Source organism: Aptenodytes forsteri, unplaced genomic scaffold (genome assembly GCF_000699145.1).
Source record: "Aptenodytes forsteri isolate BGI_AS27 unplaced genomic scaffold, ASM69914v1 Scaffold255, whole genome shotgun sequence".
NCBI lineage: Eukaryota > Metazoa > Chordata > Aves > Sphenisciformes > Spheniscidae > Aptenodytes > Aptenodytes forsteri.
This window is the reverse complement of record NW_008794888.1, coordinates 10,987,911-11,005,416: the sequence shown is the minus strand read 5'-3', so window position 1 is coordinate 11,005,416 and position 17,506 is coordinate 10,987,911. Positions and strand designations below refer to the sequence as shown.

Genomic DNA, 17,506 nt, shown 5'->3' with positions numbered 1-17,506 from the left:
GACATTTTTTTTTTTTATAATAATATAATCACCTGACCACTGACTGCAGCCAGGAAAGCCTGAATATTTAAAGACTTAGTAACACTTCTGGAGTCAGGCATATAATTAAGATTATTTTCAAAGCAGAGTCTGCTACCATAAAGATTGCTGTGAATTTCCTTCAATATACAAAAATGGCTCTGAATTTGGGTCTGTATCCTGTGTTGGGACAACACAGGACAATGCTATAATTGATGTACAAATGTAAAGTTTGCAAGAATTCCTGTCTCCCCCCCAAATTCCTAATCCAAACAAGAAAAAAAGAAAGACAAGTGCAATGTGCCATCAGATTTAATTTGTGATGTGAATGACAGAGCAGAACTAGGACTCAGCTCTTCTGGTCCCCAGTCAAGTGCTCTATGCTCTGCACCAAATGATCCCCCGATAAATGTTATGGCTAGGTTCAGCTGTCTTGAGAGAGAGCAAAATCCTTGCTGAATTTACAGTTATGTTATCTCATTCCCTCTTAACAACAAAAAACCTTCTGCCTTTTTAGGAGTTTGAAATGCAAAGGTAAAGCTTTGCTCTAGGGCTGTGCCACGATGAGAGAGGAGACAGAAATCGCTACTTGCAACCCAGAAGGAGTTGGCTCACAAACAGGTTGAAAGAAATACATATGACTTGAGGCACAAGGAGTGTTATTAAGCAGAAGTGCTACTTGAAATTGGGAATCTTTGAGAGGCTGTGGTTTTCTTTGTCTAAAATGTTGTTTGGCATTCTTGTCTGAACATTCAACTAACGCGTTAGGTAATCCTCGGGTGTAATAGCAAGATTTAGGGAAAGGACAAAGTATGTCAGCTAAATCTTTGAATTCTTTTGCCTTCAGAGTAATATCAACTCTTAAATGATACTTGAGAATTGTTTCTGGCACTGAGTTAATACATAGATGCTCCCAGTGCAGGATTAATCTGCTGCCACCCTGGCACACTGCTAGGACTGCAAAGCTCTTTGCATGTGTTTGTAAATGAGGCTGCTGTGAACAGCCAGAGTTTTTAAAGGTAGGAGCTCTTTCTCCTGGCTCGTCTGGATGGAGATCTCACTGGGGCACGCAGAGAGGTCACCCGCGGAGGCTAGAGCTGTGAAAAAACTCAGAGCCTGAATCTGAACTCCTGGGAATAACTCTGCTGACTATGCTGGAGTTAAACAGGCAGGGAAACCACTATTTGCTGAACACATTACCTATCAGTGCTGTTATCAGTGCCACGTGAGTTAATTATAGCATGTATGTTACCAAGCACTATCAACTGTGCCAAGAAACCTTAACTAGAGAGCATGATATGGTACAGTCTTCCAGTGCCAATAACTCACTACCAGTCTATGCAAGAAGATAAATCTTCCCAGTCCAACGAGATTTACTCAGACCATCCTAGAAGATAAGCTCAACTACACGCTGTAGGAAAAAAAATCCCATTTTAAAGTTGGAGAGTAAAATAACTTGGAATGACAGTGAATTGTTCCCATGCGGTGAAACATCACCACTAGGAGTCTTGTGAGGTCCTTGCCCAGCTTTGGGATCTGCTAAAACAGAGTCCCCTCACAGCAGATGCTAACACATGCTAAGGGCTTCGTGCAAGCAGCGTAAGAACCGATGTCTGAACTGAGACTGAACGCAGGTGTGCCTCCATGCTGCTTCAACGGGAAGTAAGACAACTCAGCTCCATCTGTCATTAATTTGGGTAACACTCTGTAGAAAAACTGAGAGAGAACTATGAAGCGATGCGGGAATTCATTTTCCATGGAGCAAAGACACAATAATGCAGCACTCTGAGGGCTAAATTCTCCAGAGTATTCTGGCATTAGCATCAATGACAATAAGGAAACTGTACAGCAGGAACTGCCTCTCTACCTAAGGATGATACACTAGCTGCTCAGATTCAACAAACCACATGCAAGTATATTTAAGCTTTAGCTGTACACTGGAATTTGTTTCTATTCAGTAAATGTATATAAGGACACATGAACACACAGATAGCCTTAAGTCAGCAAGTGAACCTACCCACCTTAAAAAAGTAAAAAACCATGACACAACCCTAGAACTGATTTAGCCTTTCCCCAGTGGTAACAAATTTTTCCCTGTATGATTTGGTGCTTAATTTACCTCATACACATTTGCCATTCAGTTCAAACAAGGTTTTGGATAGAAATTCCTATATCCCTTTCCAGTCTTGCATCCTTAAACCAACTGTTGCCATGATGGGCTGTCTTTCAGGGTGCAGCCTGATTGTTTCCTGTGCTGTTGGCACTATAGATCTTGTACGCAGTGACAGCATGCAATATGGAGCATCCTACCTAGACCTTGCCTGTCTACCATAATTCATGCAACTTAGTCAGTCGGCTTGGGGCAAATGAGCAAAGCTTATGTGAATGCTTAAAATTAAGCATGAGCTCCAGTACTCTACTAAGTCAGGGTCTTTCTCAGGAATGATAAATGTGAAAAACATGGAAAAGCACGGTGAGTCCAAGTAGACTGAAGACACAAGAAAGTACTTCTTCGGCATCGGGAAAAGTATTTGCATAAATTACAGTGGCCTTTGGATTGTGAGTATTAATACTTTTCTAATGCACATTATTGGTCAAAAAAAGCAAAAGTGTGGGAACATGCCTTTAAGATAAATACAACACGTGGTCTTACGAAGGTAATTTATCTGCAATTAACTCCTATGTTTGAGTCCAGCTTTCAAAATAACCTCTGCACTGAACCTTACTTGTGAACTTTACAACCATAAACTTGAATTCTGATTTTGTGAAGACACCCTTCTACCTTGTGTAAGTGGCAGAATAATTAAAGCCCTGACAAATACATAAATGGCAAATGGTTCTGAAGAATTCATCCTTTTGCAAGTTACAGATAGTTTCAAAACAACACATGAAGAGAATATGGACATTGTCTTGGTGGATATGACAAACCCCATCACTGTAGCTAAGGCAAATTATTGCTAACAGCCCACCAACTGCTAATTCAGCTAAAGACCGCAGTTGGAGGTATCAGGGTGACAAATTCAAGTCAGGCATCCTAGTGGAGCTGGGAATCGGGACTCAGATCGTCTGATAAGTAAAACTACGAGTACATACGTGCCGATAGCATGCAGCATTCCAACAGAATCTGGCGCGTCTCGGGGCCATCCATATGCTCCACCATATGTCCGTGAGGAGTGGGGTCCAGAATCACAGTCTATGGAAAGGGTAGGTCTCCCAGGCTCTCAAGATACCAGCCAGGATCCCAATTTTGCTGTATTAATTGGTGCGTAAGCACCTGTATTCCCTCCAACAAACTAGTGATTTTAGCTCAGAGGGCAAATATGGAACATAACCAACTGTTTGCTGATTCAGAAGCTGGCTCCTACAGGGCACGTTCTACTAGGGAAGAAAAGGTTGCTCTGGGCTGTATTTCTTCAGAGCCAGTTCAACCTCTGTGTATTAACTACAAAGAAGCTGCAGCTGCAGAGATGTTACCATGTAAAACGGCAGTACTGATGAGCACCTAGAAACAGACTGGATTTTAATAGCCTAGCATAGGGGAATACAAGTTTCAACTCACTCAGTAGAAGACAGGTTGCTTTATTATGCCTTCTATTCCGCTCTTCACTTACATTTTTCTGGGGACGATCAATTGCAGTGTATTTTCACATTTCAGTCCTACCTTATCACTGTCCACTGTGTTCTGTGATGTCCTGGATGCAATGGAAATCGTGTCAGGTTGACTACTGCCATCTCCTTGGCTGTCTGCATCATCTACTCCATCTCTGCAAAAGACATAATAGGGAAACAACGACACTTACTTAACACACCACCTTGGAATGTGCACAACTTTATAGGTGGATTTGAGAAGTGCCGAGTCAGCGTGCCAGAGCTGGCTTTGTGCTAAAATTACCTCGCTGATGCAGCCCATGTTGCTATGTAGCTTGCAATTTAAAATGATGTCACCCTCAGCCATAGGGTTGGGATTAGCACATAATCACACCGTTTGTTGCTGGAAACAGGATGGCTGTTGCCTGCATATTTACAGCATAGAAGACTGGTGTTCAGAAATAGCTCTGTAATGAGGGTGTCAGGCAGAAATTTTCCTTCAGTTAGATTTCTGCCTTAACCAAAACCATTCGGCCCAGGCTACATGTGACACTGAAGGAGGAAGTATTTCTCTTGTCTCACAGGAACCACGTTTTCAGGAATTTAATACTAAGCCATAAAAATGATATCCAAACAAACATAAGTAAAGACAGTGTAGAGCTCTACAAGTCTACCTGAGTCTCCCAACAGAAGGTACTTTCTTCCCTTTTGCTGTATAGATATAGTTGTCCTAAATTTTTACTGGTCTTTCAAAATAAACATTTAAATAATACAAAATACATATTTAAGGACAAAGAAAAAAAAAATTAAGATCCCCGTTCTGTACTAGAAAATTCTTGTATTGGTGTATGTCCCCCGGAACAAACGTCTGGATCTCTGCCTTGCTATAGATCTCCTGGGTGACCTTGGTTACTCATGCTTTGTATGCCTCTATAATACAGCCTGAAGCAAGAGTGATAAAACTTGATGAGGAAATGGAGATGCTCAAATTACAGGTGGCTTTTGGGAATGCCAGCATGACAGCAAAAGAACAATTCATTTTCTATAATTTCTATTTAATCCAGGATTCAAAGAAGTCGACAAAAAAAATTTAATATTACTTCACAGGCTGAAATGAGTTTGTATTTGATGATGAAACACAGATTCTCCACTGTAGTAATATATTGTCACAACCAGCTGTGATTTTCATTGTCAAACAATTCAAAATGTCAGACAGGGAAAAAAAAAATCTGTTAATATTCAAATGTGAAGAAGTAAATTCTACTTTGGGAAAGAAACATAACCTTGGACTCTGAAGAATTTTTACTGCTCATTTCTCTCCAATACTTTGGAGTACTAAAATAAAAGACCTTTGTATGTATATCACAGAAAAGCTTTCTAGCTACTTTTGCCAAGACAACATGTAAAAAACAAAGATGATGAAAACTGCTTTTGACTATAGTAAGAAAAAGTAAGCGAATCCAGTCAAAAGCCCACAGATACTACACTGCTGCTAGTCAAGAAAACGCTAGTGATTTCACATTGTATGGAATGACTGAGGTTACCTTCTACTGTTGTTTCGCTGTTTTGCTGGTGTCTTGGGGAGCTGAATTGGCTCTTTCAAAGCTCCTTTCAGATGGATAATCCTTTCTTGAATGACTTCCCGGATATTTTTGATCCATTCCTGTTTTGTTTCAATACTGGATGCCTAAAGTTCCACAAGGCAGAAAGTCAGACACTTTATCATATTCCCAGCATGTCACCTCCTATGTAGAAGAATCGTGGTTGGCTGATGAAAATGCATGATTAACTGTTTCTCCACTCTGCTGTATTGTTTTAGCTGCTGGAGTACCTGGTAACCCCAAGAGAACTGAGGTATTTTTACCAGACCTACTTGGCAAGCAACAGTAAAGCAGCTAAGCTCTGGATAAATATATTTAATGCTAGCAATACAGCACACACTGTGGAGGGGAAATAGGTTATCAGCGCACAGCTGGGATTTCCTCAGACAAAATAACTATAACACAAATTCTTCGTTAGAAACTCACTTGACAGAAATGGCTGTCAGCTCTGGAGGTTTGGGGAATAGGTTGATTGTCGATAAGCCCAGTGGCAAAGGACTAAGAGAATTACACATCCCAGCCAAACACCCTGAGACGTGCCCTGTGTCAGTGTGCGGCTGCTCAACCCAGGTTGCAAGAGGAGATGCAATTTCAGCAAGGCTGCACAACAGCACTGTCTTGATTCACACTGAGGCCTTAGAGCTGAATTGCTCCTGATGCAGGCATGACCCTGCTGACAGACATGGAAGCCATGCAAATACGAGGAGGGAAGAAACTGACCTTTCATTTAGTGCTCCCAAGGCCTCAACTAGCAGCTCTAAAGGCAAAGAAAACAAGCAGAAGAGACTTACTTTCAGCACTGTTTTATTGTCTGAGGATGGTGTTCGTCCAGACCACAAAGCAAATTTACAGGGATCTCCTTCAACATGTTCAGTCACTCCCAGTTCTGAGGTCTAGTGTGGAGGAGAGATGATGAGAGATTTCATATATATGAAGCCTCATGAGTCCAAAAAACTTTACATTTGTAGGGAGAAGTGGGGAGGCAGGGATGGATAGGGGAGTGAGATCTTGTCTCTGCTTTGCTACACACAGACAAAAGAAACAGAAAACCACCAGGGTATGGCAAGGAAGTGAATGGCTTGAGTGATCCTCCTTGCATCTCCCACCCACCCTTCAGATCTATCTTAAACCTCTCCAGACTCACTGCGAGCTTGGCTTCCAGGTGAGCCCTGCAGGGCCCAAAGCCAGCCCTTCCATGTGGCATGAGTATCCCCAACCCAGCATGGGGACGTGTGAGCCATCCCCCAAACTCCACCTCTACCTACAAGAAACACAACACGCAGAATGTTTTCTTTGCAGCCACACCTACCAGTAACTTGTTCTTGTAAACGTATTTTGTGTGTCCCGAAGAATCTTTGATCTCTTTGCTAAACACCAAAGAGATTTCAAAGAGAAACAAATGCCTCTCACGGCCTTTCCGAATGAGAGACTTGGGATCCCACACTTGGAAGGAATCCTGAAGAATCAGCTCTCCCTGGACATCCAGGTTCTCATCAAACCCTAAAACCACAAAATACATTGGCTTGTATTTGTTCTTGGGGCCAGTAATGCCCAGAAACAGCAGAGCAGTAAGGACTTGAAATTAAAGGGTCTTTCTCTTTTTTTAATGCATATTCTGAAAGGACATTAATGGGCATCCGTTGCCCCAGTGAAAATATTTTTCTTTTTTTTTTTTTCCTACTGCAGTGATATAATTATTTCACCAGAGACAAATACGTCATATGTGCTAAATGAGACTGCTGCTAAAGTATAGTAGTAATTACTTAAAGATAAATATTATAAAGGTTTCAGTGGTGGTTACTGTACACAGAACCGCAATGCAAGGAATCTTATGCACATCAACAAAAATTCAGAGAAACATAACGTGTGGTAGCTGGAAGTGCCCCATCATACCATGATGCTTTCAAGCATGCTATCCCAACCTTCAAGGGCCTGTGAGTCCACAGCAGTGGCATGGAGGAGCTACGTCTATGAGAGCAAATTGGTATGGTGCCTGAAACAAGCTTTCCGGGAGGAGTTTCTTATCTTCCAAGCTGCATGTCAAAAACCTTCACATGGCTGAGGATCACAGGATTCCCTCCACATAACTGGGAAGCTTGAGGGAAAAGGGAGTCCCTAGTGCAAGGTGCCCTCCAAGCTGCTGTCTCAGCAGCTTGTGGGTCACACTTCTCTCCAGAGCTAGGGACTGCTCCTCCACCAGCACAGCCTGCTGTTGCTCATGCCAGATAGCCCTGGGAGAGCAGGAAGCAGCCCTGGTCCCTGCTCCAAAGATTCGGGAATAATGTTTTATTCAGAAGACACCTGTCCAAGTGCTCGTCTACCCTAACAAAGTCATCCCTGCTTCTTTATTATTGCGTGATGCTCATCATCTCATGGGGACAGATTATCCAGGCGTTATTTTGGGAAACCTTGCTTTTCACCAGCCACCATAGTTAAAACCATCTCTATAGTCTTTCTACCTATGCTGGGTCAATTTGACCCCCTGCAATTTTAATCACCTGGTCTTAATGTGCTGCTTAGCTACTGGCACCATTTCCTTTTTCTTGCCTGTTTTAGTACTCTTCTTGTTTCCTGGTTCTGACTCAAGCCAGGCTGGAAATTATTTTCCCAGGCCAAGAAAATCTTTGAGAGATAATAAAGCATCTCTGTCCAGAATAAAATTTTTAAATTTTAGAAATACTCCACACATCAAAAAGCCAATAAAAGACTTAACTTTGGGGCAATCAAAATATTTTTTTTCTGTAATTTTGAAATGTTTTTTAATAATACTTTTTTTTTTTTTTTGACATCTTTGGGATAATTATACTAACATTTTGAAACACAAGCTGCTTTGACTCAGAAAACCAGAACTTTTTCTTTTGAAATGTTGAGACAGTATTTAGAAATGTTTTCATCCAGTAATCGTTACGGCTGCCAGCAGCTAAACTGATACTGTTTCAGGAGGGGTTTTTTTGTTTCATTAACTAAGAATGTTTTAACCAAATATATATATATACACACTTTGTATATGTATACACACACGTGTATGTACACATATATACACATATAAATACATATATACACACACATAAGATATAAATAAATAAAACCCCAAAACTTCCTAGCTAGCTTTATTCTTCCAAGACTTTTAGAGAAATATCAGGAAGAAGCTAGGAATTAGCTGAAAATTATGATCAATCAACAGTATTGCTACAGTCAACCTGTACTAACTTTCTACACAAGTAACAAGAAGGCTTCATTTATTGGCGGGTCCCTCCCCTGCCCCGGCCGCCTGCCCATCTGCTACCTTCTAGCATGCTGACGTGCATTGCATCGTTGGCCTTCTTTGGGACACTGAGCATCACTTCCAGACCATCTTTGAGTTCCCCTTTGCCCTCCTCGCAGCAGGTTAGCAGTTCCTAAGAAGCAATGCAGAACACCTATAAACAAACTCTGACCAACATGCTGGCTTTATATCTGATTGTGTTACTTGGTACATGCAATCAGTAACAGGAGAAAGCTGAACTGCAACAAAACCCACTGTGGATGCTCACAGATAGTGGGGATCAAATGGGAATTACTATAAAGCAAGACAAAACAAGGTGCTCTCGAGTGAGACTGTGCACTCAGAAGATTTCTGGGGACTTATGCCTATGCAGCAGACATCAGTCAGTCCAGCTGTGCCAGCCGGGTTGCAGGGACCCCTGCCTGATCCAGCAGTGCTGGTGAGTACTGCAGTGCAGGCAGGGCTGGCAGTGTGCTGTGCCCAGGGCAGGGAGGTCCCTTCAGGAAAGAGTCACCTGAGGAGGAGACCAAAGGGGTGACGACTGAAGGGATGTTTTAGCCTTCCCATTAGCAGATGGTTTGTGCAGTACAGGCTCGCTGTCCCACAGCACTCACAAGACTATGGTAAACCCGTGTGTTGTTTCAGTAAACTGGTACAAAGCACAGATTTGTCAACACATGGAATGTACTCAGTAAGTACCTTCCTAGTACAGCATACCACTCCTTTGGCATATACAGAGGAAGTTTTAAAGAGATGCAAGTATTATATCTGGGCCTAGCTTTTCAAAGTCAGAATCTGTCTCCTCCCTTATCGCCCAGATATTTTTTCTTCTCTGGTTTACTAGTTTTGAAGTGAACAGTGGCTGGTTAAGTTAGATCTAAAATTCACCTACTCACAAGATACTGCAAAAACCTGTAACCAATTTACAACAAACCAACAAAGGTGTTTTTTTTTAAATGGGAAATGTTAATGTTTCACTCAGAAGTCCTTTGCTTTGTATATGAAGCTTTTCCGTGTTTTTCAAACACAAAAGTGTCAGCTCCCAAACAGAATCTAACGCCAGTGAAGGAGTCTCAGTCAAGAGTCAGTGAAATTTCCCCAAAGTTCACTACTGCTGTCATTGAAGCCTTTAATCAAATTATTACGTCACAAACTTAGCAAGAAGGAAAGTAAGCGATTCTGGTGTCCCTTCAATTTCCCTTTCCCAGTTCTCGCTTTTTAGGGTTAAGTCCACTTGGATACAAAAAACCCCAGTTGAAACAGGTGATCATTTTTTTACTGTGTTTTTTTTTTTTTCCTTCTGTGAGTCTTTTCCTTTAGAACACTCAACCTGATTTCACACTTTGTTGCCATGTTCAGGCCTGGGAAGTAGGAGTAGCAGCTCAGCAGTAGCTGCTTACAGGTCATGAAGAGGTGAGGAAGCAGCTCCCTTAAGAATAAGTTAACTCATCACACCTGGGAACTGCTCTGCATGAGCTGATTTGGGCAGCTCACTAAGGTACCTTCAGTAGGAGTTGGTATTTTGTGATCCTCTGGACAGGCTTGATTAAATAAGAAGAGATAGAGTTGGCCAGACCATGTCTTTGCTGAATTTCCTAGAAGAGATAAAAACAGCAGTCAGTCATGGAAAACTGTTAACCCCCTGCCAGACAGAACCACCCATAACTAATTTTAGCTCTGGATCTCTGCATTTTTTTGTTTAGTTTTTTAACTCTCTTTAAGCTCACATGCAAATAACTGTGGTTTCAGAAAGGCTGGCAATAAACTGCAGAGTCCCCCTAAGGCCACTTAAACTGCAGGGGCCCTATGCAAGTCAAGCTAAGGCTATGTTGAGTAAACTACATAGGCTTCGATTTAAATACGACTTATCTGTCACATCAACTGGTTTCTCCTAGCTATGAAGGCTGAAAGAGTCTTAACATTCAATTAAAATGGAGTGACATTAAATTAAATTGCATGCGTAGGGTGTAATTTAGCTGTCTAAACATAAGCATCTAGTACCATTTGCGAGCCCTGGGGTAGCTGAAATATCCACATGGGAGTAACAGGTCTGACACAGTGCTGACAGACCTATGCTATTCTGAGGTGGCAGCTGCAGGCCAAGAGAGATACCCTTATGATACCTTTTACAGCACTGAATACTTCTGGTTTGTCACCTGAATCTCAACCAAAATGTCTGTGCTGATCAGTGTGAGGTGCTCATGAACTTCTGGAGACATTGCAGATAGGCACCTGGTGACGTCTGCAAAGGGCCCAGCTGCCTCCCTCCAGCTGATTCCAGTGGGAGTTAGGAGCTCCTGAAAATCCTACAGGACCCTAATGCACATATTTAGCTATCTAAAAGACTTCAGACTCATGCCCTACAAGGGCAGATTCTCTGCTGAAATAGAACAGGTTGGAATTCCTTCTGTCTCCACCAGGCCCTGGGCATGCCTCCCCTTGCTCCCGGCCATCAGGAAATCCTCGGTTCCTAAGGGAGCGGATGGGAAGGGGGAATGGGACTTATCTCCAGCTACTGGAGGGTAAATTTGAGGCTGCAAACGGAAGAAGTTACAGAAGATGAAGGGGGAAGAGCTGCCAAGAACGGAGATCTTCTTTCTGTATACAGTCTGATTTTCTGCTGAGTATTAGGGAGTTTACTGGTTTTTTTTAGCTCCAGTGTTTATCTTTATGCTGGGATGCAAAAATAGCCACTTTTCACACAATGTGCCAACAGATTTTTTTTTTTTTTGTACTAGGCAAGTTTGTTTTAGGGAAAAAAAAAATCTCTGGTGCCATGAACAAGACCCAAAAGGGAAGAGGCTCTGTGTGGGGGTTAATGGAGTTTGCATGAAGCTGAGTCATGGCTGGCTCCAAACAGGGACAGTGTCTGCAGAGCACATGGCTGGGACTCAATTAGTAACTGCGGGAGCCAGCAAGACTTCGGCCACGTCTGTGAACTTCCTGGAGCTGGCTAAGTACACTTGTTTTTGTAGGATCCAAGTAATGAATTTAGCGCTATTCCTCCCTCACAGCTCTCTGAATAGCAGGGCATGCTCCCAGCAAGATGCCTCCCCCTTCAGGCATTCCTTCCTCTGCCAGGATGCTCCCTGGTGAGACTGTGCAGAGACAGAGTGGGTTGGTGGAGTGACAGCTGTCCCTGCTGCACAGGAACCTGCAGCAGGGAAGCAATAGCACTGCTACATGGCAATCAGACAAATACACTGCTGGAAAGGGACCTTCTCCCTGCAGCTCCTCCCTCTGGTCCCTGAAGAGTTGGAGTAAGATGGCAGCCTGCTGGAGTGTGTCCTGGGTTGGCTTTGTAACAACTGGAGAGGTCTGAACTTACTGTGGGCGGAGGTGGAAATTGGAGAGGTCTGTGCAGGGTAGAGCACGGTAGTGCAGACATTTCTCACACACCTTTAAGTAACATGAAGCAGGGAGATATCTGAGCTAGCTTTGAAGCAGCTGGCAGATTTCAGAAGCAAGCTAGCCACAGGGCTCTCTACTTTGCCCTGCTTCTAGTTTAAAGCAAGCTTGGTTCCCATTATAGTGCACCATGACTCATCATTAGACACAATTTGGGTGGAAAAGTGTCCCAAGGGCCTGGAAGAAATGAAGGTATCTGACAGGCACCATGTGCTGGCAGTAGTGTGTTGCAAACCAGATGAGCTGCAGAACAGGATCAATGTGTAGTCTTACATGCAATGACAGAATCCCAGAAAAACACCAAAAATATCCTCTGCGTAGGGCAGCACAGCACCCTCACAGGACCCTCTATGGATAATATGGGGAGAGGAATACTTGAATACAATTTCATACCATAAGAATTGCTGAATTTACCATGAAGCAGTGATAAAGTGCCCAGATTTTGTATCAAATGTCTAAAGAGATTCACAAATTAAGATAAGTCATCTAATTGTGTACAGTTGTTTAGTAGGACAAACTGCATCCTGAACTGGGTGTACAGACCAATGGCTTGCTGAGCAGACTGATTCAGCACTAAAAAACTCATGAAAGATTTAGGTTTTGTAATGCATGACACAAATCTTTGGTGAACAATTTCAGAAAAAAATATTACTAAGGAGAAACTGAGACCCTGCTTGCGCCTCTGCCCATTTCCTAAGGGACGCTCTAGCTTGCAGAGAAACTGTCCAAGAGCCATCATCCATGCAGAAACACAATGCTCTGCAATGCTACCAAAGTCAATGACCTTCACCATGTTCCACTCTGTAAATGCTGGTCATGCAAGTTAAAGGTGCCCTGTGGCTTCTTGAATATAACAACTGATCTTTTCCAAGATTTAAAGGAGAAAAATATCCAAAATAGCAGAAGCATATAGACTGAACCAAACTCTGTCTTTGACCCGAGGACCAAAGCTCGCTTAAATAACAGGCACTAAAATCAACTCTATCACCTCAATAATATGCTGATTTCCACCAGCTGAAGCCCTTGCAATGAGCCCTGAAGCTGCAAATTTTCCATGGACTTGAAGGGTTGAGATGGATTACTGGGACTACTTGTTTTCATCTCCAAGGTGGCTTTCTATGATGGTTTATACAATTTAAGGGGTTGTACACTTGTGATCTTCAAGCAGGCTTCTTACTAAGGAGTGTTATTCTAGATGACTCACTCTCATCATCAGGGTGTTTTGGGAAATTCCAGGTTCTTCCTGGAAGAAAAGAACCAGCCATTTCCTCCGTATTTCTTGGACCAGACTGTCCCCTGTCCTGCCACTTAACCGCTGCCACTCCAAGATCAAGATAAGAAGGATCTACAGCTACTTCCCACTACCTTAGTCAGATTGAGTGACTCCTAGATGATTTTTTTGGGGGGATAGCCATCTTTCTCTTTTTGCACAGGCACCACTGGGTAGCCCAGCACAATTCCCACCAATGGAAGGAAAACATCTCCCCTTGCAAAACAGCAGATGCTGATACATGAATATTCTCTATTAAGCAACATCAGGCAGCTTTCTAGCCCTTATACAGAGCTGGAGTGGAAAAAGCTTAGCAGAGGAAACGCTTTTAACCTGTGCGAACACCACTGATAGACACCTAAGGCAGCTCAAACCCTTCACGAGCCACCAACCGGTACTAAACCATTCAACAGGCTCAAGCGCCACCTCCTGGAAAATCCCTTTCAGTTCAATTCTACTTTTAGACCATTTGGTAACAAGGCAAAAAAGGCAAAAGAAAAAGGTGTTCATCACTTTTCTTCTGGCTCATGTGAGACCTTTCAGTGTTGAGTTTAACTGGAGTGCTATAACCATTAGCACATATGAAACCCAGAGGAGCTCATTCATGTCAGGCGGGTTGGATCCTGCTGAGTGGTGTTACATTTGTAAAAAGATTTTCAATGTTTTGGAAAAAAGGTCTTAGCATTTTTTCAGAAAGCAACTAATTAAAGCTCTACGCTAGCAGACAAGCATGTCAAAATGGATGAGGTTCCAAAAATCAGAGGGAAAGCTTAGTTTAAAAGTACTCAAAAACTTCAGAGATTTTTCTCAGCCTACAAAACTGGGCTTGGAGCCCGCAAATGTTTATCACCAGGTGTAGTGCTTGTAAGGGAAACAGTCTAATTGCAGTCAATGGAGTCCCTTACTAGCATGATGAAGCAAATGTTTAACAGGGTGGGTAAAATTTGCAGAACAGGAGGACAGGATCTTGTTTTGGACTTAGGGATTTCAGGTCATAAAATCTAATGGGATCTGCTTTTCATTTTACCACTAAACCAGATCTTTAGAAAGGATTGGGTCTGAAAAATGCACAAAGTTCCCATAAGAATGTGTGTCTCAATTAAAAACTACTTGCCACACTGATGAAGATCACACATCACACCACAGCCTATCAGTTTTCACAGCATGTGATATCTGCAGCGGAATGAAAAACCCAAATGCCAAAGCACAAAAAGGAACCCGTTGCTCAGATGTAAAGAGGAGGTGTTTCAGCTGCACTGTGTGTGCTGAAGGAAAATGGCAATGGCTGCTTACATCAAAGAAAGTCCCTGCATGTTCCAGGATGAGCTGGCTGGAGTCAGGCTTGTTTTTGCAGTAGGTGACATACATCTGAAATTTATCTGCCTGTGAAAACAAACATCAAGGGAAAAGCAAGATAAGCTATTTCTCTGCTTGCACAGTCTTTCATTAAGGCTCACCAGGATAAATACAGGTAATAAACCCCCACCTCTCAAAGCAACATAAGAATTGCAAATTAAGAACAGAAGACTTATAGACAGTTCATACCTTACCTGAGCAGTTCTGAGGGGAATGAGGTGCACCGTGTAACAGTGGTGGGAGGCTTTCCTTAACAAGTGTCACAGAGGGAAGGCCTAAACCTCTAATCCAGCTATAAAATCATTTCTAAGAGCTCTAATGACGTTATACAGATTGTATCCAAAAGTCTGCAGGTCTCAAAACCCAGTCATGAAATGTTGGCTTTATCATCTATTTACAGATAAAGCCAGTGTAGAAACTCTGGGCAAAAGACTCACCTAGCTTAAACTGGCTCGAGCCAACATTTTTGACTTGAGACTGGCTCAGATTTGTGATGCCTAGCCCAAACTTGCCTTTCTTACCTTGGTTCAGACTTTAATGGCTCAAACTTTATGTTGTGCTAGGAGTGTTTTGCATTTAATTTCCTAATGTATTTATTTTTAAGAGGAAATTAAAAGCATCTGTGCACTCCTGCCTTAGAACATTTTCATATTACTGAACTCTGGTCTCAGGGAGAGGCAGGCAAACGGAAGAGGAGGATGGCCACCTTTTATTACTGTTGCATTTTTTTATACCACGTATCTAAATAACAGGACCCTACAATTGGGCAGGCAGCTTTGTATGTATGTCTGTAACCATACAGACAGCTCTGGACATGTACTATTGCTGAGATGATGTGGTAGTATCTTAAAAGTACCATGAAGATTTTGCACAGAACAATATGTAAATGTGTCCATCTTTCATAAATATGTAACTTCTTCTTTGTAAACAATATTTCTGAATCCATTTCATCAATATTTTTGTCATGTTTTTAAATTAAAAGTCCATTTGAAATCTTCCAAACATGCTCATTTTTTTTGGTAGGTGAAAATGTTCCATAATGACTTTTAAAATACTAATTCCCAGCCTTGAAATACGAATAAAACCATCAGAGAAAACATGATGATGGCTGACTTGTGTGGTAAATATTTTGAAAAGAGAACAGCTTTCATACAGATAAATTACTGTAGCCAATTCCTGGAGCCTCCTACACCCACGAAGGCTCTTAGCATCAAGATTTCAAAGTCCTGTTGGAAATTATCCTGGCATTGGGTAATGGAATGAGAGAGCACAGTGGCTCAGCAATTTGACACTAATTTCTGAAGAAAAATGTTGATAAAATATGTCGTTCATGCCTTTGTAGAGGTCTGATGGCATGACTAAAATTCTCTAAGGAGGGTATATTAAGATTTTAAATGTCCGTCCTCCCAGGGCCCTTCGCAAAGAAATGAATGTCGCTCCTAAATACAGGTTTGGTTTGATGAAGTCCTGTTAAACAGGAACCAGCAGAGGTAAAAGCTGTGCTGGTCAGTGCAGGACAAAGACAGAGGCTCTGGAAAGCCTTCACACCACTGCTCAGGGGAAGAGTTAAGGGAGGGAACCTTTCACCCTGGGAAGAGGTGAAGGACAAAGTTGTAGTCCAGATCAGCTCCTAATCTCACTTATCACTAAGGACGTAACCCTTGCACCAATTCCCAGCTTGTTTCCGTCTGTGCTGGAGGAATTAATTTGAATAAATAATGAAAAGAAGAAGCCTCATTACCCAGGTGACGAAGCAGTGGCCCACATCCTCAGGCAGTTGTTCGTATTTCTCTAGTTCTTTCAGAAAAATGCTGAAAAAAGAAGACGCCAATGTAATTAGTTACAGTCAAATACCCAGGAGAAGCAGAATGACCAATGGGTGAATCAGTGCTAATGATCAATACTTGTATCTTGATTATGAGGCTAATCAAGTGTCCTGCCAGTGGGAAAAGTGTGTCTTTGCCAAGGTACGCTTTGGTTTTTGAGCACAGTCATGCCTGAGTCAACTAGAAAGGAAAAAGGTAGCAATCCCTAGTAGGGGGTCAGTGTATTCAGGACTGCAAAGTGATATTCAAGAACCAGATCGTGAATCTTCAAAAAGATCTTGTGCAGCGGTTCAGAGGAAGAGAAAAAAGAGAAGCTCAAACCTGCCAGCTTTCCATCACCAAACTCAGCACACTGGGCAAAGGACAACAATTTAAACAAGCTTGATGCTTCATAGGTAAGTAGTAAACTCCCAAAATACAGATTTTGTAATCAACTTTCTCTCAACACCTTGTACTATGAGTGACATCTCTGTTTGCAGATAGAGCCCTGTACAATGCCTGGGTGGAAAGAGGAATGTGAAACAGAAGTTGCAGAAGGAGAAGCAACTGAATGTACTGTTTCCCCAGCCCTGAATCAGGCTGGGGGATGCCTTAACATCATCAGCCAAAGGAGAAGATTGTGGAGGACGCTGGTGAAGGCAAGGGCGGGGCAATTCATTTTAGTGTTGCTAGAAGTTTTAGTGGGAAAAGGATTATGCAGAAGCAGCAGGCTGGAGGAGGATGGGACAGAGAAAGGACAAATGACAGCAGCAGGGAGCTGAGGGGCATGACTGAGGGTTGAAGGGGTGTCAGCTGGGAGCAAGGGAAAGTCAAAAAGGAGAGTAATCAGATGGCATCAGTCAGGGTCACTAAAAAGAAGATATAGCACCACAAAGAGAGGGGAAGTGGGAAGGCAATTGGGTGATCCTAGCATAGTTTTAAATGGGAGTAGAATACTTACCTGTATGACAGGGCAATTCTTGTGGGCTGGAAGTCAATTCATCTATTACTTAAAGGCCTTTTTAATGTAATGTGTAGTTTGAATCTACCATCCTGATATGCTTTGAAGCTGCTTGCACAAAAACATGCATATGGCAGCCTCTGTTGAACCATATTTATGTGTCTGTGATGACCATATTTTGTGTCTGTGATGGCGCATTTATCTGGCTGAAGCACTGAAAGTCTTCCAGAACTT

The 17,506-nt window shown here is 42.3% G+C and overlaps 1 protein-coding gene across 1 annotated transcript in view; it reads right to left on the bottom strand.

Annotated features, from left to right (window-relative positions):
* Positions 1-17,506, bottom strand: part of KALRN (kalirin, RhoGEF kinase) — a 338,232-nt gene that overhangs the window by 111,411 nt on the left and 209,315 nt on the right. The window contains exons 26-33 of the mRNA XM_019470941.1: positions 16,248-16,317; positions 14,444-14,533; positions 9,975-10,067; positions 8,494-8,605; positions 6,517-6,707; positions 5,999-6,100; positions 5,151-5,293; positions 3,680-3,782 (exon numbers count right to left, since the gene is read on the bottom strand). Coding sequence (XP_019326486.1) covers positions 3,680-3,782; positions 5,151-5,293; positions 5,999-6,100; positions 6,517-6,707; positions 8,494-8,605; positions 9,975-10,067; positions 14,444-14,533; positions 16,248-16,317 — 904 coding nt within the window. The remainder of the gene's footprint in view (positions 1-3,679; positions 3,783-5,150; positions 5,294-5,998; positions 6,101-6,516; positions 6,708-8,493; positions 8,606-9,974; positions 10,068-14,443; positions 14,534-16,247; positions 16,318-17,506) is intronic.